This window comes from Polypterus senegalus, chromosome 4 (genome assembly GCF_016835505.1).
Source record: "Polypterus senegalus isolate Bchr_013 chromosome 4, ASM1683550v1, whole genome shotgun sequence".
NCBI lineage: Eukaryota > Metazoa > Chordata > Cladistia > Polypteriformes > Polypteridae > Polypterus > Polypterus senegalus.
In genome coordinates this window covers 10,909,810-10,934,521 of record NC_053157.1, presented here as the reverse complement: position 1 = coordinate 10,934,521, position 24,712 = coordinate 10,909,810, and the positions used below count along the sequence as shown (strand labels likewise).

General features: G+C 39.1%; 1 protein-coding gene across 6 annotated transcripts in view; it reads left to right on the top strand.

The window, feature by feature from the left end:
* The window catches only part of lrba (LPS responsive beige-like anchor protein), a 792,225-nt gene that overhangs the window by 530,693 nt on the left and 236,820 nt on the right, over positions 1-24,712 (top strand). For all 6 annotated transcript variants that reach the window (XM_039750242.1, XM_039750239.1, XM_039750241.1 and 3 more), the window contains 2 exons: positions 3,231-3,371; positions 6,649-6,768. In XM_039750242.1, the coding sequence (XP_039606176.1) occupies positions 3,231-3,371; positions 6,649-6,768 (261 nt within the window). The remainder of the gene's footprint in view (positions 1-3,230; positions 3,372-6,648; positions 6,769-24,712) is intronic.

Here is a 24,712-nt window from a genome sequence, read left to right as displayed (position 1 = left end):
AAGTAAGCCAATAGTGTATCACTGTCAGTAGCACATTCCGGCTAGTGGGACATGCTATACCTGGTTTTGGTGTGTGCTTTGTTGAATAATCTGCTTCAGATTTCAGGAGAGCTCACAGAAATAAAGGACGTCTGCAGCAGCTTTCCTTCTGTGCGCCTCAATTGTTACAATTGCAGCAGGGATCAATATCGTGCCTCCTAGATGGATTTCCAACTGACACTGCTATTGTCTGCAAAGGGTAGAATCGATACAAATTGGGTTTGGCTTAATATTCAAAAAGGCATCCTTCTGCTTCAATCGATTCCGAGCTGTATCATTAAGAGAGTAATAAAAATTGAGCTGGATCAAAATTATTTTTAAAAATGACTAAATAAATAATGGTGGAAAATCAATGAAAATTTGGTTTAAAAATAAATTAAGGGGTAATGTAATTTATGGGTTGCAGTGTCATTGAGCAGAATGTGTAAGAGGATTCCAAAAGGTACATGCTCGCTACATAATAAGCATTTCTAATGAGGTAAATGATACAAATTAAACTACAACGCAATTAAGTCTAGATCGCAGCCAGGGCTTAATAAAAAATGTCGCAGTGCCACTGTCTCTTTCCTGCACTGCTTGTTGTAACGGTAATGCTTTCCATTCATTTTCTTAGCCCCTTAATCCAATTAAGGGTCTTCCCTAATAGCATCAGGTACAAGGTGGGGATCAGCTTCGTATGCATCATCAGGTTTTAAAATAAATGAATATTCTCTAACCCAGATAATGATGTTCAAGGTCCCAAGATAGATCAATAGATATGAAAGGCACTATATCATAGATAGCTATGAAAACCACTATATGATTGATAGATAGGAAAGGCACTATATGATTTATAGTTAGATAGATAAAAGGCACAATAGATAAAGGTGCTATTTGATTGATAGAGAGATAGATAAAAGGCACTATATGATTAATAGATAGATGGCAAAGGAACTATTTGATTGATAGGTAGATAGATCGATACTATAGATTAACAGTATGTTGTACAATAGATCTGTGTTCCCCAAAGTCAGTCCTGGTGACCCACTGCGGCTGTGGGTTTTTGTTCCATTCAGATTCACAATCAATGATAATAACTGATAATAATTGATCTGATTTATTTATCTGGCCTTTTTTTTCCTCTTCTCTTATTCTGCATTAAGAAAAGCAAAGCAGTATGATTTTGACATTTATGAGACATTTAGAAATATTTCTATGCTTGCTACAGCTTTAAATGTGTAATTCTGTTTTGTTTTTTTCTGACTGTTTTGTCATTTTTTCTGTGTAGTTTGCTCCCTTCATTGTCTCCAAATAATGGCAGTTAAAAATGGGCAGAGCAGACACCCAGGCACACAACACTGAATGAAGGATGAAAGGCTTCAACTAGTTCAATGGCAGACCCACTAATTAGTAAATGAAGGGTTAAATTACCAGAACAGGTAGAATAGCAGAATGAAATCAGGATGAAAATATTAACAACTAAAAATCCCCATATAATTGCATGGTTAGGCAAGGAGTCCAGAAAATAGAAAGGTTGATTGGAGCAAAAACCTATAGCCTCAGAGGATCCCTAGGACTGTTTAGATAGATTGATATTAAAGGCACTATATGAAAGATAAATAATATGCTATACAATAGGTCAGGGGTGTTAAACTCCAATCCTGGATGGCTTCTGTGGCTGAAGGTTTTCATTCTAACCATTTTCTTAATTAGTGACGCATTAGTGCTGCTAATTAATGATTGCCTTCATTTTATTTGACTTGCTTTTTAAGACTCAGACACCTTAATTATTTCTTTTTCCTTAATTAGCATCCAAACAATCATAAGATACAAAACGAGCCATCACATTACCAGCAGCTGGTGTCCATCATGCAGTATTAGAAAATAAATAAAGGTGAAGTTCTTAGCCAGGGATCTGTCTACTAAGGCGCCTGCCTTTGACTACCTCTTAGGCTCCAATGCCCCAGACCCTTTGGGCACCTTCTGTAGGAGCAGGACCCACTGGATGATGGACATGTATTGCTCCTTTGGGCTGTTCCGGGCCAGTTCCCATGGGTACAGGCCAAACCAGGAGCCTCTTGCCAACGAGCCAAGGCCTGGATCCAGAGCAGGGCTTTGGGTTCTCTTTTCTGCATGAGGTAATAGAACCACACTTATTCAGGTCTCACACCTAGAACCAACATGCCTTGGGTGACCCTGCCATGAGCAGATGCCCTGGACATCATTATTATAGGATCACTGGCTCACACAAACCCCTCCATCACGATAAGGTGGTGATTCACAGAGATGTAGTGTAGTGACTGAAAGAGCTAGAATGAAGACACAAGCACCAGAAACTGAGAGAGAGAATGCTTTAGCCTGGTCTGAGAACACCTCTGTATCCCCCATTAAGAGTTGGAGAAGGTTGCAGGAAAAAGGGAGGTCTGAGCATCATTGATTAGCCTGATGCCTTGTGACCCGGATCCTAGATGAGTGTCAGAAAATGGATGGGTAAAGTTGTTAGTAATGTTTGTCTACTGAGGTCCACAAAACATTTTGAATTTGCTTTTAGGAAAAAAAAAACAACTGTTTTTGAAACGTCTGCACCAACAGACCACGGAATTCAAATTGGGTTTAATTAACAACAGGAATTGGCTTCTAATTAAGAAACTGGTTGGAGTGAAATTAGGTTAAGTTTGAGGCCTCGACTTAGCTGGTCTTATGTTGACTCACTTCAGATATCGCCAGCAGCCATTCCACATGTGTTTCAGAAGAGGTCATACACCTGAAGCTAAGCATGTTCAGGCCTGGCCAGTACTTGGATAGGAGACCATCTAGGAAAAGCTTGGGTTCCTGCTGGTAAAGGTGTTCGTGCAGACAGCAAGGGGCGCTTACGCTCTAGTCTGTGTGTGGATCCCAATGGCCCAGTGCAGTGTTGGGGACACTGTTGCTGTAAATGTGGTGCTGTCCTTTGGATGTGACATACAGTAAAAATGAGGTCTTGATTATCTGTGGTTATGAAAGATCCCTGGGCATTCTTACTAAAGAACTGGGTGTTTCCTTATGTCCTGGCAAATTTGCTCACCATGGTCTAGTTTTTCTGAAACACTGAAGTTGTCTTCATATGCTGTAAAGTGCATAGGTATCACATTTTTCAGTGGTGGAATTACAAATAAAAAAGAGTGATTTAACTATTTAGGAAAACTAAAACTCTATGCTTTTTTTTTTTTCAGCCAATTGGAGCACTCAATCCAAAGAGAGCAGCATTTTTCTCTGAGCGCTTTGACACTTGGGAAGATGATCAAGTACCAAAGTTTCACTACGGCACCCATTACTCAACTTCCAGCTTCACACTTATGTGGCTTTTAAGAGTTGTAAGTACTACTGATGCACTCAGTGTTGACAAAAGTCCCCTTTGCCATGTATATAACTCAAAATGAGAGAAAAGTGTATCACTTGATCCAGTTAGCTTAAGGCCATGTCACATTAGATGACTTTTCCAGCGATTTTCAGCTGCACATTTCGTTCACGTCATGTTTGCAAGTCAGTGGCAGTCGCAGCATGTTCCTGTAACTACCAGTCACGAAGTCTGGCCTTCCTGGATGGTCACTGCAGTTACTCTTTGACCCTGCCTGAAAAAATAAAACAGGTTTGATTTTGTGTTAATTCACAAGGGGTAGGCTCTGTCTGCAAGAGAGTTGACAACCAATGAATGCTCACCCAGGCGTGATAATGTCTGCACCACTTGATAGCTTGTGTAATGTCACAAACCCTTCAGGCTTCTCCTTGAACATTGCACAGCCTGTTCTTAAAATCATTTTTACAGGGTATCCATGTCACTGATACTTAATTTCTTTGTATCCATTTCTAGCTTCAACAAATCATCTTGTATTGGTCCATGTTCTGCTTATGAAATGTAATATGGTTGGAGTTATTACAGGAACTTAAACATATCAGAATCAGTCTTGTCTTTTTTTTGTGGGTATAAATAAATAGAATATAGTAATTAGTAAAATAAGATTGGGAACTGAAACTCCTACTACCTAGAAGTCTGTGCAATACTATTAAATAGATCAATAGACAGAACTTTATTTGTCAAAAAGGGACATTTTTTTTTACAGAAGATCATTAAGATAATATATGCATGCACACTATGGTCTAAACCTGCTCCAGAATGACTAAAAGGAAAGAAGACTTCTGACTTTGCAGTCCCAGTCCCAGTGAGGCATCATACAGGTGTATTGTTGTTGGTATAAAGGAGCCCCCATCCAGTTTCTTGACACACTTCTGCTGAATAATTTGTTGGCTGAAAGTCATCAGTGTTGGTGTGTCAGAGAGAGGACGTGCAGCATTGTTCACAATGGTAATCAGTTTTATCTTCATTCTTTCCTTCACTGCTACCTCAGGGACGGGGTTCAGAGTGTATCACATAACTGAGCCTACCCTTTTAATTATCTTGTTCATTTGGTGGGCTCTCTCTGTGATGTCACCAGCCTAGCACACCACATCTTAGAAAATCACACTGGCCATCACAAAGTTATACAAGATGTGAAGGATGTCGCTTCCTGTATTAAAGGAACAGAGTCTCCTAGAAGAAAGAGCTTGCTCTCCCCTTTCTTTGAAAGGATAAGGAAGGATAGGAACTGGGGGTTTAGTATGTCGGATAGAGACAGCACTCATGCAATAAAGAAAGCCTGCTCAGAAGAACATCCATTGAATTCTATGATCGCGTCTCCGACCACTACATCACAATCCCAACATTTACGCAATATTTCAGTTAATCCTGTGCGATACCCATTCATATATACAGTTTTTCGGAACCTTGTCACATCTGCCATAAAGTTCTCTACACTGAACGTAGACCTGGGGACCCCGTAATGCAAGGGAGCAGCACTATAGCCACGCGACCATGCCCCTCGTCACCCATGTTTAATACATGCTTTAATGTATTTCATCATAAAAAAGCTTTCAAGTATTTATCTTAGTATTCTGAATGTTCATAGAGCAGGAATATCATGAAGTCAATGTGCGACGATCACTGCAGGCGCCGCCTCAGTGCAAGAGGAAGTCAGTTTAAGAAACATGTAGAATTTAACAACTGGGTCAGGGAACACTTAACACATAGTATATAATGTGCTACATTAACTTATGACGGGGTTTGAGAAAATCTAGTAAATGAAACATTCATTTTAAGATGAAGTTTAGTTTGCGACATTCTACTGACAAAATAAACTACGAGAATAAAGTGGAGATGTCGACTTTAATCTCGACGTGAATTGCGAGAATAAAGAGGAAATGTTGAGAATATATAAAGTCAACATGTCGACTTTAATCTTGACGTAAATGTCGAGAATAAAGTGGAAATGTCGAGAATAAACTCAACATGTCGACTTTAATCTCAATGTAGATGTCGAGAATAAAGTGGAAATATCGAGAATAAAGTCAACATGTCGACTTTATTGTTGACATTTTTTTTTTTTTTCTTCAGCGTGGCCCTAATATGCTTCCGTAGTTCAGAGAGCAGGAATTTCATGAAATTAATGTATTCTGTGTGGTGATCGCTGCCTGTGCCTCCTTAGTGCAAGAGGAAGTCAGTTTAAGAAGCACATAGCGATTAACATGGCTCGGGGAACACTTAACACAAAGCATTTAATGGGCTACATAACTTATGATGGTGTTTGAGAAAATCTAGTAAATGAAATATTCATTTTAAGATGAAGTTTAGTTTACGATGTTGTACTTTAATGACAAGTTATGAGAGTAAAGTCAGCATGTTGACTTTATTCTCGTCATAAGCGTCGAGATTAAAGTGGGAATGTCGAGAATAAAGTCAACATGTCGTCACACTATTATACAGTACCCAGGTACATTACACAGTATTGGAAAAAAAATAAAATAAGTATAACTTGGCTTGCAGTATTATCCAGTAGTATAGAAACAGTATTCACACATTTGAACATAATGGTCCACATCTGACCTTTTAAAACCAAAGTATCTTCTGACAACAGACACCACTCATTTTTTCAGCAAAAGTTCTTCTGTGTCATCGTGTTCAACTTTATCGTCTGCTACAGCTTCAGTTTTGGAATGTTCTCTGTCCATTTTCACCGCTCAATACCTCCACTAATGCATGTACTCTGCTGCATGTTATTTTAGCGGTGCAGCAGTGAAAAAGGTTCCCCCTTAAACAGTTTCCCACTGCGCCACGTTCCGAGCATTGTTTAGGCTATTTAAACCGGTGTTGCAATATAAGAAAAATCAATATCATAACAAAAATAAAAAAATGGTTTTTGGTATGAACCGGTATACTGCCCAGCATTACTGTTAACGCCTCGTACAGCACCAGGCTCTAACAAGGCAGCACATTGTTGGCTGTCACAAAAAGGGGCAACCATGAGTGTGCTAAAAGGTCGGCACACAGTCAGTAAATTTGACATTGAGTCATGTAAATTGACATGGTCTGGCAACGAGACTGGCTATGCAGTCAGCAGGCCTGACATAACCTACAGCTAGAAGTCATCTAATTTGACACGGGTTTAGGCCTCACTTTCATGCAAATGTATTAAAAAGGTATTTCATCGTCATTTACTCTTTTTTTTTTTTTTTTAACACATTTAATTATTTATTACATCTTAATTTCTGTATTTTCAGGAGCCGTTCACAACATTTTTCCTAAATTTGCAAGGAGGAAAGTTTGACCATGCGGATAGAACCTTTTCTTCTGTGTCAAGGGCTTGGCGTAACTGCCAGAGAGACACTTCTGATGTGAAGGTAAGAAATGAATAAGTAATAATAATTGTTTAGTAAGGTCTCCTGTATGAAGTGTATAACTTAGTATAAACAGGGGTGGGCAAAAATAGGTTTACAGTTGTGAGTATACGAAACACAGACTTTAGTCTTGTATAATTATGTATTTATTAATTATTGTATTATTTATTTGTATTATTTGTTGTCTTATTATTATTAAAAGTGTGCTAGAGTATAGCAAGTCGACTTCAAGAATGTGTAAATAATGAAGACGGGTAATTTAAGCACTTACGAGATTGTGCCATTGTGACCTTCTTTTGAGTTAATCTGTACTAATAAAAGGCAAAGCCCTCACTCACTCACTCACTCACTCATCACTAATTCTCCAACTTCCCGTGTAGGTAGAAGGCTGAAAGCTCATTCCTTACAGCTTACTTACAAAAGTTAAGCAGGTTTCATTTCGAAATTCTACACGTAACGTTCGATAACGGTCAACAACATCTGCCATGTTGAACTTTCATATTTACGGCCCCATCTTCACAAAATTTGGTAGGTGGCTTCCCTGTGCTAACCAAAACCGATGTACTACCTATTTCAGTGGTATGATGCCACTGTCGGCTGCCATATTGAACTTTCCGATATCACTAATTCTCCAACTTCCCGTGTAGGTAGAAGGCTGAAATTTGGCATGCTCATTCCTTACAGCTTACTTACAAAAGTTAAGCAGGTTTCATTTCGAAATTCTACGCATAACGGTCATAACAGTCGACAAAGTCCGCCATGTTGAACTTTCTTATTTATGGCCCCATCTTCACGAAATTTGGTAGGTGGCTTCCCTGCACTAACCGAAACCAATGTACGTACTTATTTCGGTGGTATGATGCCACTGTCGGCCGCCATATTGAACTTTTCAACGGTCTTTGTTACTTATGGGCCCATCTTCAAGAAATTTGGTACGTGGGTTCCCACCGCTAACTGAATCCTACTTACTTACATATATACGTCCATAGCCTGCAGCTTGGTCACCGTGTGAGGCGGCTTTGGGTCTCCCATCCCAACGCCTCCCACGTTGTTGGCTGCCTGCCTATTTAAGGCCGTCCGTTGCTCCGGTCTCTACATTCCCTTCCTTGCTTCGCCACAGGATTCACGTCTCCCTGCTGATAACTGCAGCCTTTTTATTTAATCCACGGCTTCTCCGCTGTTTTATTGTTCATTTATTAAGATTATAGTTATTGTTTAGGTATTTTAGACTTACTTTACATTGTTAAGGTACCCATTTCCTTTATCATTCCAACCGTACCCCTATTAACATGTCTATCGAGGTGATCACCATCGATCAAAGAACTGTCACTTACTGAGTGGTTTCCATGCCCGGAGATGGCACCTACCTTTTCCATTCTCTGTGTTACATATTGCACGGCCATATCAGGCTCACTCTTGATATCCATTGTGTCTTATGTATTGAATGACTGGACAGGTTCAAGGTGTGGACTGATGACGGTACAGGAGATAATTATACTACGCAGGAGCACTAGAAGAGTGAAATGCTTAAGCCCTTCACCTGTGGTTCTGCATGTGAGTTGATGGCTGCCGCTGAATTGTTCGGTTGTCGCTTTCAAGTGTACCGAAATGGCCAAATATTTTACACCTTTCGACAACTGCCAATGCCTCTTAAACATCTTAGACTCACAGGTGACGATTTCAGTAGTGGACACTTTGATGTTTATGAATGTTTAAACTCTCAAAAGCTGGATGTGAAGTTATCGATGAAACTGGTTGTATACTTACAACGCTTGACAGATGCCGAATGTCACTTCAACACAAGTCCTGCAAATACTGTCGTCATTGAAACAAACCATGAAACTCAAACCGATTATGACAGCAGCAATCCAAGCTGTGAGATTTGAAACAAGATTACTGTTCACATGGCCAACTGTACGTTATATGCTCAAGAGTAAGCTCAGCGCACAGCTTGGTCATATTACAACTGGAGGGCCGAACTCACAATGTGGTATACAAAGAGATCCTTAACAAATAATTATTGGTATATTTTCCCTCAGTTTAAAAAGGTTTAAGTCAGTACTTAGCCGCTGCGAAGCGCGGTTATTTTGCTAGTAAAGTTAATAAAGCTGTTGTAATAATCATAACCTGTACGTCTTTTTCCATACTAATACCGGTAAGCCTACTTTTGCCCACCACTGTATCATGATTTCAAGCTTAAAACTTTGATTTATTTTTGATCATGTTTTTCAAGGAAATCAAATAACTTTTTATATACAAAATAAGTTGTAAAATTACAACTCCCGCTTAACTTTCAATGAGCCTTTATGAGCTAGCTAGTACAGCTTAGTATTCTTGTGTGTGTGTCCATGTGTGACAAAGGGAATTATAGCAACCAACTCTGCAGATACTGCTACTACTTTGAGTTGCACTATAATGGAGGCGACTAAAGCATATATATGTTCACCTTTAATACATGTCAGGCTACCATCATCCCTCTGGGTTAGTGATCAAAGCAACTAGCTAATCCTGATCTCGCTTCACTGGGGTCTAACCTTTACTTGAACTTTTTCGGAATGCTCCCCTTTTTTTCCCTCGTTTCAATGCGGAGTCTTTGGACTATTCAAAGGGACTCTCATGGTTGATCAAGTGTTAGGCAGTTGTTATGTGCATGTCTGTGTGTGTGTGTTTCCTCTTCTGTTTTTAAGAGTTTTTTTTTTTTGCTTATTACAAAAATCCTTACATACAGTAGGCACCTTGATAATCTAGCAGTGAGGTGTGAGCACAAAAAAAGATTCTTTTTATTGATGTTTTTTATTATTGTATTTGGCGGATACCTTTAATCAAGGCAGCTTAACATTTAGGATACAGTACAAGTATCTTGAATTTTTTTTTTTTAATTAAAGCACATGCAGGTTAAGTGACTTGTTCAGGCTCACACAACGCTCAAGGGTGGGGATTAGCACTCATTTGAACTCAAGTCCAGTGTCTTTTCCATTACACCATACCACCTGTAGCTAAGCATGTTTGGACCTGGCTAGTACTTGGATGGGAGACCATCTAGAAAAAGTATGGAATGATGCTGAAAAAGATTATTGGTGAGGCCAGCAGGGGGCACTTACCCCGTGGTCTGAGTGTGGATTCCAATGCAGTGAAGGGGACACTGTGATGTCAATATGCCACTGTCCTTTGGCTGAGATCTAAAACCGAGGTCCTCACTCTCTGTGGTCATTAAAGGTCTCTGGGCATCTTTCGAAAAGAGTAGAGTTTATCCTAATGTCCTGGCTAAATTAACCATCATGGCTTTGTTCATTCTCACCCCCTAATTATTCCTGTATCTATCTGTGAACTTCTTGTAGTGCCTGATTTTCTCTGTACAAAAATAAACTGAATTTAATTAAAGATCCCAGCCTCACTGGATCGAGGCAGGCTCAAATCCCAGAGGGCCTTGTATCAGTTCATCATAGGGCACATTCTTGTATGCACCCACACTCATTTAGAAATTTAGAAAAGCCAGTCAACCTAACCTGTGCATATTTCAAGTCAGGTTCATTGTTGTGTATTCAGTGCAGTGAAACATTTACTGGCCTGTCTCCTCCGGACAGCTAACAAAAATAAAATGAAATAAAGTGTACATAGCACATGACATGCATGTATGTGTGTGGGTTCTGTGTGTATGTACATGTATGTGTGTGTGTGTGTGTGTGTATATATATATATATATATATATATATATAATATATATGTGTGTGTGTGTATGTGTATATATAGATAGATAGATAGATAGATACTTTATTAATCCCAAGGGAAATTCACATAATCCAGCAGCAGTATACTGATACAAAGAAACAATATTAAATTAAATAGTAAAAAAAAATTAAAATAAAATTAATGTTAGCATTTACTGCCCTGGGTAGAATTGAAGAGTCGCATAGTGTGGGGGAGGAACGATCTCCTCAGTCTGTCAGTGGAGCAGGACGGTGACAAAAGTCTGCCGCTGAAGCTACTCCTCTGTCTGGAGATGATCCTGTTCAGTGGATGCAGTGGATTCTCCATGATTGACAGGAGTTTGCTTAATGCCCGTCGCTCTGCCACAGATGTTAAACTGTCCAGCTTCATTCCTACAATAGAGCCTGCCTTCTTAACAAGTTTGTCCAGGCATGAGGCGTCTTTCATCTTTATGCTGCCACCCCAGCACACCACCGCGTAGAAGAGGGCACTCGCCACAACCGTCTGGTAGAACATCTGCAGCATCTTACTGCAGATGTTGAAGGATGCCAACCTTCTCAGAAAGTATAGTCTGCTCTGTATATGTGCATATATGTGTATGTATATATGTGTGTATGTATGTATATGTGTATATATATGTGTCTATCTTTATATATAATACGCTACCGTGGCTGTTCATTTGTCTGTCTTGGATTTGAAATCACCTGTAGCTTGCAAACCATTTCACATATTGACCTGAAATTTGATACACATATACTATGTGAAATCGACTATCTGCTTTCAGGGGGATGATTTTTATTCCCCTTTTTATTTTTATTTATTTTATTGTAGAATCAACTCTCAGCAGCGGAGTGCAGGGGGGCCGTGCGGCACATGTGTATGGGGCGCCATTCTCATCTCTACCACCTTCGCTGTCACTTCCCCTACATCTTTATATCTTAAATCATTCTTGAGGCAGATTGAAGACTTAAGTGGCAGCTTAAGTGAAAAATTAAAGAAAACGTACTAAGTAATTGCAACACAAGCACTGACTTAATCAGTTTTAACATGAAAAGATGCTGACGAAAGAAGAGAAGAAGCAGGCCGTTAGGTGGAGAAAAGAAGAGCTGTAGTTAAAGCATAAAATGACAAACAAGAGAGAGTTTCTTGCAAAACCACCATTGACATAATAAGGGGGTTTTATTATTTGTTTATGCAGAATGTGCAACGGAATTGTCTGCTGTGAGGTGATACCCACATTATCCAGCCCTTCAGGAAAAATCAATGCCATAAAGATTCAGTTAAATAAATCCTCCAAGAAAGCATATATGCCACACGTTGTTGACTTGGCTTATAGTGCTCTTTTGATAGTGCCCACTTTGAAAAGTGCTTTATAAAAAGAAAGGTTAATTATTGTCAACAGAGTTCCATAGCACAGACATCAGCACTGAAGTCACCAGAGGTCATCACAGTACAGTGTGAGTGGTAGGAGTTGTCGATAGAGCCAAAGGAGCTGCTGTTGATGAGCGCATCTGGAGGGCTCTCTGAAACACTCAATAAAAGAAATTGTAATCCAAAATTATCTCCGCCAAAATTAACTGAATGTCAGTCAGCACATAAGAAACCTCATGTATAGAAACAAAAACTGAACCAAAGCCAGACAAGAAGGTTCAGAAAATGGTTCCTGTCCACAGGCTCTGCTTTTCATGAATAACAAGGGAAACTGTCTGCTCTCTCTTAAAGACCCTTCATATTTTATATTAAAAATAGATTGCTTTTCTGTACTCTTATATGGTTTATGTCTGCCTGTTTATATTACTCCTTTTATTTCCCTTTTCTTGGGGCCGAGCACATGGTACAGTACCTAAGTTGCTTCAGAAAGTATTCAAACACCCTTTACTTTCTACACACTTCCTTGTGTTTAGATTTAATTTTAAATACCCAAACTGACAAACTGAAGACGTGTTTTGAGAAAGGTTTTTGAGAAAATGTATTCAAAATCAAAACTGAAATCTATTGTTCAAAGAAAATACACTGCACAAAAAAGTTAAAGGAACACCGAGTATAATCCGAGTATAGCATCAAGTCAGTTAAACTTCTGGGCTATTGTTCTGGTCAGTTAAGTAGCAGTGGGGGGTTGTTAAGCAGTTTCAGCTGCTTTGGTGTTCATGAAATTGACAACAGGTGGACTAGAGGGGCAACAATGAGATGACCCCCAAAACAGGAATGGTTTAACAGGTGGAGGCCACTGACATTTTTCCCTCCTCATCTGTTTTTTCACTAGTTTTACATTTGGCTACGGTCAGTGTCACTACTGGTAGCATGAGGCCATACCTGGACCCTACAGAGGTGGCACAGGTAGTCCAACTTCTCCAGAATGGGACATCAATACGTGTCATTGCCAGAAGGTTTGCTGTGTCTCCCAGCACAGTCTCAAGGGCATGGAGGAGATTCCAGGAGACAGGGAGTTACTCTAGGAGAACTGTGCAGGGCTGTAGAAGGTCCTTAAGCAATCAGCAGGACAGGTGTCTGCACCTTTGGGCAAGGAGGAACAGGATTAGCACTGCCAGAGACCTACAAAATGACCCCCAGCAGGCTACTGGTGTGAATGTCTCTGACCAAACAATCAAACAGACTTCATAAGGGTGGCCTGAGGGCCCAACGTCCTGTAGTGGGCCTGTGCTCACTGCCTGGCACTGTGGAGCTCGATTGGCATTTGCCATAGAATATGTCCTGTGATTTTTGCAGATGAGAGCAGGTTCACCCTGAGCACATGTGACAGACGTGAAAGGGTCTGGAAAAGCTGTGGAGAACGTTATGCTGCCTGTAACATCATTCAGCAAGACTGGTTTGGTGGTGGGTCAGTGATGGTCTGGGGAGGCATATTCATGGAGGGACGCACAGACCTCTACAGGCTAGACAATGGCACCTTGACTGCCATTTGGTATTAGGATGAAATCTTTGGACCCCTTGTCAGACCCTATGCTGGTGCTGTGGCTCCTGGGTTCCTCCTGGTGCTCAGCCTCATGTGGCGAGTGTATACAGGCAGTACCTTGAGGATGAAGGAATTGATACCTTTGACTGGCTCACCTGACCTCAATCCAATAGAACACCTCTTGGTGTGTCATTACGTTTTGGTCCATCCGACGCCACCAGGTTGCACCTCTGACTGTGGCTCAGTGATGCCCTGGTCCAGATCTGGAAGGAGATCCCCCAGGACACCATCCGTCATCTCATTAGGAGCATATATATGAAATTATACAAATCACCAGTACAGATACAACAAATGCATTTGATAAGGTGCCACATTAGAAGTTGCGCACTACACTGAAAGAATTGGCAGTTCAGAGTGTGGTGTGTAGACTGTTGCAAAATCATCTCAGACTTAGGAAGCAGAAGGCGATAGTGCGATTATTTCTTATCAGACTTGGGCGAAGTTAAGAGTGGTGTCCAACAGTAGAATCTGTAGTGGACTCGTTACTCTCAACTTCCAGACAGTGTTCAGAAGCCATTTAAAAGGCTAACAGTATGTTTGGTTATATATAGCACCCTGTTGTGTGGAGTACAAGCTGAAGCTTTATAACGCACTGGTGAGGCCTCATCTGGAGTCCTGTGTGCAGGCTTGGTCTCCAGGCTACAAAAATTATCTGGCAGTGCTAGAAAAAGTCCAGAGAAGAGCGACTCTGCTGATTCCAGGGCTACAGGGGGTGAGTTATGAGGAAAGATTAAAAGAGCTGAGCCTCTGCAGTTTAAGCAAAAGAAGATGAAGAGGAAACCTGAGTGAAGTGTTTAGCATTATGAAGGGAATGAGTCCAGTGGATCGAAACAGTGACTTTAAAATGAGTTCATCAAGAGCACAAGGGACACAGTTAGAAATTTGTCAAGAGTAAATTTCATGCAAACATTAGGAAGCTTTTCTTCACACAAGGAACCACAGACCGTAAGTGGCTAAGAATTGTGGTAGACGTTCAGACTTTAGGGACCTTCAAAACTCGACTTGATGTTATTTGGGAGAATTAAGTGGATAGGACTGATGAACTTTGCTTGGCTGAATGGCCTGTTCTTTTCAAAATCTTTGCAATAATTATTATTACCCAGTTTCAAGTAATTCTAATTTCTAAACTAATTGGCACAATCAATTAAATCTAAAGATGACAGTAATAAGTTCCTCACTTGATGCGCCTATAAGAAACGACCCTTTTTATGTCCCATAAGCCATGTATGTATGTATGTATGTATGTATGGGAAGGACTGACTGTCAAAGTTCTTGAAAGGTTAGAACAATTGTACTTTTTTTTTTAAAACAACCGGTCTACAGATCCACATTGTTTTGAAACTTCAAAAGACTTTGTTGGAAAGTTATCTTATCCAAAGATCTTGATCATACATTGGTCTTCTCTTTCTTGTTAAATTAATCTTAGCCTGAGTGAACCTATTAATTTTTTACATTTAAGATTTCTCATTTAAAGATTTACCAATGTTGTTTCTTGTCCTAGTGTGTGTATATAAACACAGAGAACTCCAGTTACTGTATGACATCTTGCCTGATGAAGGGGCCTGAGTTGCCTTGAAAGCTTGCATATTGTAATCTTTTTAGTTAGCCAATAAAGGTATTTTGCTTGGCTTTTCTCTGCATTCATAATGGCTAACACGGTACAACACCCTAGTACTATGAACAATTTTACTGAACGCCTCGGACTACAACATTTCAGAATGTCAATTTTTGCAAAGTTGTGCTGTTGAATAGAAACATTTGTGGACCAGTAAGTAGCCACCTAGCACCAGTTTCGACCCTGAAAGTGCATTCTCATAGCTGCACACAAATTATCCATTTACAATGAGTGTGGAGTTCTTAGAAGTCAGTAAGTCTGCTGTCCTCTGCTGTGTTTATGTGGTATTTGAGAGAGAATGATCCGCAGGTAAATCAACTTAACAAACGTTGCAGAGACAAACAAGTGTGTTCTCCAATTCTTTAGGATGCTTTATGCCACAAATGTGCGCTGCAAGTGATAGAACACAAATACCTTTTCTTCCCCAAACTGAAATCTGTCACGTTTACTTTAAAAGTAAAGGATGGCCTTGTGTCATTCTTCAGATGTTTGTCATGACGAGTATTTCATCCACATTACACTTATATAGGAATGGCTAGATAGGCTATGCTCAAACTAGCTTACTTTTAAATAAAATTACTAGCGTCTTTGTAATGAGTGGCCAATAGGAAATGTGGTTATATACCGAATCCTGTCACATGATTCCAAATTTATGTATAACTGTGTAAATTTTTTGCAGCAATTAAAGCATCAGCAACTTATCTGTTCAAACGGAATAGGAAAAAGTTTTATTGATATTTGTAAAATATTACGATCAACTACCATTTCCAGTTCTTGGATCAACCATCACTTCAAAGCATTAAAATATTTTTCTTCATAATCCTTTAAATGGAAACATGGCTCATGATTTCTTCTTAAAAAACATACATGTAAGACCTAATGGGAGAATTTGGGTATTGCCTTATCTATCAAGCTTGATGAGCTAAATGGCCTCCTCTCATCATTAGAATTTCTTATGCTCATTTTTATTGCAAATTAGCTAATTGGTGGATCATTTGACATCTGTTCTCTGGTCAGGCAACTGTGTTAGAGTCTTGTGTCCCTGGAACCTTTCCAGGTTTTTCTTTGCATTGTCACAGATGAGTACAGTGTTGTCATGGGGGGGGAATGCAAGTAATCTGCAAGAATATTTGAATATCAAAATATTATAGCATCACTGCTACTCAGCAAGATGCATTTGTGGGTTCAGGAGTGTTCAGAATATCTTCTTCAATCCATAAATTTAAATAAATGAGCATTTGCATTCATCTGATAAGGTGTTGTGTTTGTTCAGCTTTCCAGTGTTTGTGTTCATTACAACTCCACAATGGTACATTCTGATCTGGAATGGCCAACAGTTGCCTATTCCTTTCGGTGTCTTTTGACTCGGCCATTACTTGTCCGATTGTAAATAATTTCATACTCCTCTCAAGTTGTCTCAGGCTTGAGCAGACACCCCATTAGCCTCCATTGTAAGGCGTCAGTGTGAGCAGGATACTTTTTTTAATTTATACAAATGACTTAGATAGATACTTTATTAATCCCAAGGTGAAATTCTCATACTCCAGCACCAGCATACTGATAAAAAACAACATTAAATTAAAGATAAAAATACAGGTATAACAGACAATAACTTTGTATAATGTTAACGTTTACCCCTCTGGGGTGGAATTGAAGAGTCGCATAGTGTCGGGGAGGAACGATCTCCTCAGTCTGTCAGTGAAGCAGGACGGTGACAGCAGTCTGTCGCTGAAGCTGCTCCTCTGTCTGGAGATGATCCTGTTCAGTAGATTCTCCATGATTGGCAGGAGCCTGCTCAGTGCCCGTCGCTCTGCCACAGATGTCAAACTGTCCAGCTAAGTGCCTACAATAGAGCCTGCCTTCCTCACCAGTTTGTCCAGGCGTGAGGCATCCCTCTTCTTTATGCACACCACCTTGTAGAAGAGGGCACTTGCCACAACAAATAGAACATCTGCAGCATCTTACTACAGATGTTGAAGGATGCCAGCCTTCCAATGAAGTATAGTCGGCTCTGTCCTCTCTTGCACAGAGCATCAGTATTGGCAGTCCAGTCCAATTTATCATCCAGCTGCACTCCCAGGTATTTATAGGTCTGCACCCTCTGCACACTTAACTTTAGAATACAGTTTTGCAAGGCAAATGTGTATATATACTATATTTGTGAAGAAGTAATGTGCTCTCCATAACGTTTGGGACAAAGACACATTTCCCTTCATCTGTCTCTCTGTTCCAGAGTTAAAAATTAATCACATCTGAATTGTTTGATTTGTAAAGTGCACATTTCTTCCATTTAAGGAGATTTATATACATTTCAATCACACCATGTAGAATTGACAACACTTTTCTACAAGAATCCCACCCCCTAATTTCCCCCCTCTAACTTCCAGGCATCATAATGTTTGTTCTTCTACCCTTTGGAGTCTGTGGTTGCCATTGTTCAATGTGAGGATAAGAGCTGTGCCAATGAAATTCAAAGAAACCGTTATAAGGCTGAAAACAAGAATAACACCAACAGAGACATCAATAAAATCTTAGGATAACCTAAATCAACTGTCTGGAATATTATTAAGAAGAAAGAACACACTGGTGTGCTCAGCAATCATAAAGGTACTTTTAGGCCAAGGAAGACCCCCCAGTGTTAATGACAGAAGAATCTTCACAATGGTCAAGAAAAAGCCCCCAACTCCTGTCTGACAGATCAGAAACATTCATCAGGAGGCAGAGGTGGATGTGTCAGAGACGACTATCAGCAGATGGCTTCATGAATAGAAGTACAGAGGACACACTGCAAGATGCAAACCACAAAATCAGGATGGCCAGATTACAGTTTGTGAAAAAGGACTTTAAAGAGCCTGCAGAATTCTGGAGAAAGGTCTTGTGGACGGACAAGACAAAAGTGAACCTGCATTACAGTGACAGAGCAAAGTGTGGAGACGATAAGGAACTACCCAAGGTCTAAAGCAGACCACCTCATCTGTTAAACATAGCGGTGCTGGTGGGGGGTACACTTCTCTTCATTGCTGATGGAGGTGGCACAATTAATTCTGAGGTGAACAGAAACATCTGCTCAAGTTCCAGTAAATGTCTCTAAACTCATTGGACCACACTTCATCCTACACTAGATAATGATCCAAACAATACAGTTAAGGCAACACATGAGTTAGTCCAGTGGTTCTCAAACTGTGGGGTGGGGCGCAAAGATGTGAAATAAAGAAAACAAGATTCAAAAATATGAAAAATACATCTATTGAAACCAAAACAAAAAATGACTTAAACTACATTCTGATACTGGAAAAATAAATATAGAGTTAGATAAATGTCGATAAAAGTTAAGTAGGTATAATGAAATATGCATCTATGATATAACCAACTATCAATCCATCCAACCCGCTATATCCCAACTACAGGGTCACGGGGGTCTGCTGGAGCCAATCCCAGCCAACACAGGGCACAAGGCAGGAAACCAACCCTGGGCAGGGCGCCGGCACACACATACACACACCAAGCACACACTAGGGACAATTTAGGATCACCAATCCACCTAACCAGCATGTCTTTGGACTGTGGGAGGAAATCCATGCAGACACGGGGAGAACATGCAGACTCCACGCAGGGAGGACCTGGGAAGCGAACCCAGGTCTCCTAACTGCGAGGCAGCAGCACTACCCACTGCGCCACTGTGCCGCCCTCTGTAATACGTCATTAATTAAAAAGGAACAAATTGGTATTAGTGGGCTCCTTTCAAAAAAAACGTTAGGGGGGCGCGATTAAAACTGTTTTGAAAACTCGGGTTGCAAATACTTAAGGGTTGTGAAACGCTGAGTTAGTCAAAGCTTGAAATTGGACAATTCTGGATTGGCCAAGCCAATCATCTGATTTAAATCAAATTCAACAGGCCTTTCATATGCTGAAGATAAAAGGTAAGGCGACAAGCCCCCGAATCAAGCAGTAGCCCTAAAGATGGCTGCATTAGAGGTTTTGCAGAGCGTCACCAGAGAAGATCCTCTGCAGCTGGTAGTGTGGATGAATCGCAGACTTCATGCAGTCATTACATGCAAGGGATATGCGACAAAGTCCTAAAAATGACAACGGCTTTAATAAACCTGTCATTGCTGTGTACCAAACATTATGGTGCTCTAAAATGCGGGGATTGTGAAGTCATTTCTGCATGCTGTGACCAAAATTTGTGCAAATGTCCTTAAATGAAAGTGCCATGTGCACTTTAAACACGTCTGAATTGTTTGATTTATATTTTTAAACTGTAGAGCAGAAGAGAAATCCCAAACCTTGTGGAGTGGAATGCATTTTACTGTTACATATTTTTAAGAATGCATGCAGTATTTTTCTCTTTAGTACCAATTTTTGATTTGTGTTGTAAAGGGTAGTTTGTATTACAATTAATCTGTCACTTTCTCCAGCCTTTTCGGTGAAAACAATCCTGTTATCTTCACACTATTCAAACTTAGCTAAATGTTTGCAGAGTGAAGGTAAAGGTTAACTCCAGTCATTGAATAAATGCTTACTACAAAAGAAAACTGATTTTCATTTGTACAGAGCTGGCTTAAACTTCTACATTTTAGACTGAGATATTTTAGGAGGTTTGTTCTTTACAAGCTTTCCCTCGTCCTACCCCCCACCCTGTTTAAACTGTAAGATTTGATACGACGTTTGTACTGCACTTCCCTGTTTGGAATCTGCAGTGAATGAGGTGCTAATAGCTTAATTCCTGCCTGATCCTCACTGTCTCTGCCTTGGCCACTCTGACCTGACCTTGCCCACAATCAGATGACCTTTGTTACTACCATCAATAGTTTGAAAAGATGAGGCTGCTTGAAATGGCCCTTAGAAGTGCAAGAGACTACTGCTTCACTGACCCATAGCAAGACTGGATTGCACATAAGAGCCGCTGGCCTCTGACATGGCTGTCCAGGGCCACTGCACATAATAACCCATGGATCAGCCCCGTATTTTTCTGCTTGTTAAGTGGCATGCAGTTTGTGCTTGTTAGAAGACAGACTGATTTTGCTCTTGCTGTGAACTCTGAGCTCCTGCTCCCCTAGAGATAAAGGGGGCAATTTCTGTGCTGTTTTTTTCACTCTGTATAATTAAAATAAAAAAGAGTACCAAACTAATGTTGTGATCTCTGCTGTATGATTGTAATTTCAGTTGCAAAGTTTTAATAAGTTAAATACAGGCATGGTATTTTAGGCCATGACTGGGGTGAAAATAAGCAGCATAAATACCTATGCAACATAATAATTCTGTTCTTTATAACAGAAAATAATGATATCTTAAATGTTTTGGATCAGCGTTCTACATTTGCATTTCTGGCTGATACGTTATCCATAGTGGATTCTAAAGCACAAACTCGTCCATCCAGATCTGCTTAATTTATGTCAGGAATGCGGGAAACTGGAGGTGATGTTGGCAGCTCTGGGTACAAAGATGATACCCAAGAGAGAAGATGAGTTTACAACTTAATAGTAAAGCAAAATGCAAAAAATACCAAGCAGTGCAGCATTTCTGTTCACAACAATTAAACAAGCATTTAGCATTATTCGGTGTACACACAGATGCATGTCGTTTGTTTTAATTTCCAGGAAGATATTGAATTGAATAGCAGAAGGTCCATCTCATTATGGTGTATATCCGGAGGTGTTCCATCTTGAGCAAGTAGGAGATAGCCATACAAAAGACCAAAAAATACTGCAGGGTTTTAAGACTTTCTGAAGCTAGTGAAGAAGCCAACCACAAAGCTGCCAACGTGTTTCAGGACCAAGTATACCTCCTTCAGTTCAGGAACTGGAATTATTGTTAGGTGTCTTCACGGTCCTTTGGTATATGATTTCCAGTGATCCATATTATATAAATCTTTAAGAAAGGTATGAAGAGAAAGAATGCAAGTTGCTTCTTATCTATCTTTTTTGCTCCCACGACTCTAAGTGCCAAGGTAACAATAAACTTCTTTTTCCTTAATTACCGACAATAATATGAAATCAAGGTTAAAGCCAATTTCTGAAGCAACACACTATTTTTACTTAAGATTTGAAAATGTCATCAAAAATTCAGACACAGTGCCTCTCTGACCAAATGGTGCGTGAGCTTTGTAAGATGGAATGTCAAAGGCCTCAATCATGATCAAAAGAGAGAAAAAATGTCTTTTCCCACGTAACAGGCCTAAATGCTAAGAGAGTATTTTTACAGGAGACTCGCTTAACATGTAAGGATCAGTTAAGACTGCAAAGAGATTGAATCAACCAAATTTTCACTCCAGCTATACAAAGGAATCTAGATACATAAAAACAATCTAATTTGTGGCATCAGACATAGTATCTGATCCTGAAGGGTGATATGTCACGGTGATGGGTAATTTATTCAAGTCTGAAGTCATATAATATACATACTAATGTGGATGATGGAGATTTTATTCAAAACGTATTTAATAAAATTATAATGGCCGGAGACTTTAATTGTGTTTTAAATACATACTGTATCTCGATAGATCATCAACAATATTCAAGAGAATATTCCTTCTTTTCACCAGTACATCACAGTTACTCAAGAATTGATTATTTCTTTATCAATAATAATTTATTGCCCACTATCAATTCTTGTAAGAATTACAGTATACAAAAAATAAATTTTAGTAATTATTATTCAGTAATTTTACAATAAATTATCACTAAAGGTATGTGCAGTTTAACGTCCACCATACTTTCTGCGAAATAGGACTTTTTACGAGCACAATACCATTCCATATTACCATCATTTATGAAGTCATTTGATACATCATCTGTTTAGATCTATCACAAGAGCAAAACCTCTTTTCACAGGTAATCTGTCATTGTTCTGTGTTTAGAAACATATGCAGACATTCCGATGCCATCACATCAAACTAATAGTCATTTGTGGGCACGGGAACACGAATCATCTACCAAAGAGAGATGCACAAATTAACATTCTTCTTCTCCAAGTTCAGTTAGTTGTGTCACTTTATTTCTCATACAATGACAAGTTTAACACGTTTTAGTTTCTTGCCTATTTAATTATTAATCAAAATGACATACATTGTAATTAAATTAAATTAATCAACCACAACTGCTCTGTTTTAAAGCAGAAAGCACAAAGGAAAATTGGCACAGGTCCAGTCTACATCCTTTTTGAAATGAGCATTTAATGTTTGTCAAGGTAATTAAACACCAGTCTAATTTTTACAGGTCCCTAATATGTGGTTCATATGCCATATGTACATAAAGTTAACGATGCATTTAACAAATAAATACGTAGAATAATGATATTCTCCTTTGAAATGTTTAAGTAAATATAGCTGTGCATGGGTGCAACCCTTACTGCATATCTATGATCAGCTTTCAAAAGTGCCACTCTGAGATAGACCTCCGCTCACTGTGACCCTGGATTGGATTAGGCAGGTTTAAGAATGATATGATAATATATATAAATCTTAAGAAAATAAAAGGGAGTATGTGAATGTGACATTTCCAAATTGTGCAAGCGGTATTTCTAATTGGTTAGGCAAAATGAATGGATGAGTATCAGTTGAAAGCTTATTTTTGTATTTTAATTAATGTTTCTTCAAAACTAATCATTAAGTCTTTTTGCATTTATGAGGAAGTATGAAACATTTTCCTGAGCATCCTTCTTCAAGAGCAGAGTGTGTCCATATGTCCTGGCTAAACTGTCCACCACAGCCTAGTCATTCTGGCCCCCTAATCACATCCCGTGTCTCTAATTGGCTAACTCTCTCTCACCACTTGACCATCAAATAACTATTGTGTGGTAAGCATACTGATGTAAAAATGGCTTCCGTCACATCCTCCAGGTGTTGCACATTAGTGGTGGCTGAAGTGGCTTCCCCTTCTCACTTTTAAAGTACTTTGAGTAATGAGAAAAGTGCTATATAAATATAAAGAATTATTATTAATGGCTCGTTTAGACAATAACACTGGACAACAACTTTCAGAAGCTGAAAATTTTGTAAAAGTAGAGTGATATATATCAATGCATCGATTCACATTCATGAAAGATATGTGAATCAATCATGTATCATATTTGAGTCAGTATTCATCTATTAAAAATCAAGGTTCACAGGTTAGCTTACACATTTCTGTGTGTCCAGCTGTAATTGCAAATTTCATTCCAGTGTTCTTCATTAACATATGTTTTTTGTGATCAGATATTTATTGGAAGTTATATAACATAAGGAGGAATCGAAGTAATGTCATCAAAAGGTTTTTAAAAAAATGAATAGTCAAAAGAAAACGGTTTGGATGGATGTATAGATAGATATAAAAAGGCGATTTATAATAGAAAGAATGAACGAATGCAGAAAATGAATCATTAGCAACATATGGCACTTCATGGTTTTGTATGTTTGAAGCAGGTTGTCAACCAGCTCGATTTAGTTTGGTGCTCTGTAGTTACCATGAAAATTCTCAACATACTTTAATGGCTTATTCCTGTGATTTCCTCCAGCCCCACTCACAGATGTTCAAACTGCTTATTATTGACAACATGTCTGATTTGGGGAACAACAAAAATACCTTCCTTAATCTTGCCATCAGTTATTCATGAAAACATCTGCCTCAAATTTTGAAATCCTTCACCAAAGCTCCTTTATCCGAAATGACCTTTCCATACACAGTAGAGCTGTGGTACCAAGTGCTACATACCGATTCAGAGAAGAGAAACTGAATAGAGAAGTGTTAATAACGGTTTAAAAATATTGTGATATTTTTTATCTGTGTACAAATGGCTAACAAGCAGAAATTAAATATGCACAGCTAATCGGCAGCTCCAGTCAGGGTATGTCAGACTAAAGTCGTGAGTCTTCAGCCTGGGTTTAAAAGCCAAGATTAATTATATGAAACACACCTAATAATGACCCAGTAGATATTAAAATGTCATGTAGGTTGTTACACCAACAAACCAGTGATCTTAGACTTTAAATATTTTTGTCTGCTGCCTTCTATTGCATGACCTAGAAGGGCTTGGGGGATTGGTAGTGATTTACAGAGTATGATGGATATCTAAAAATAAACTGATTGCTTTCAAGAATGTGATATTAATTTATTATTATCTTGTGCTATTTTTTGTAAACTCAATAAAGAGATTACCAGAATTATTGCACATTAATGGCAGCCATTCGGTCAATAATTACGCAATAGCCATTTATGTGACTGAAGTGAGGCAGATTCATAAAGTGGAATAAAGATGAACTGAACTCGAGTTGTCCGTTCAGTTGGATCCACAAGTCTAATATTTTTTAAATGCAACCAACTCATCACTTTCTTTACTGGATTCCAGCAATAAATTCCGTTGATTGATATCATTTGATTGAAGATGCTCTGGTTTTTTTTTTTCGTTTAGCTAAATCTCATTGGTTTTGGTGCAATTGTTTTGTTCTACAAGAAAAATAAAAGATGTAGCAATGCCATCTGAAAGCATTATCTGTGATATATGGGTTGTGCCCATTCTGAGCTCCTTCTATGTTCTTGTGTCTATCATCATAAAATATTCACTTAATTGCTGCCTGAAGCGTGTTATCCAAATGTTATTGAAATTATGGCCTGTCTGCTATATTCATTGCTAGTGGGTACCGCCATTCTAACACAAGATGATTTTTATGCAAA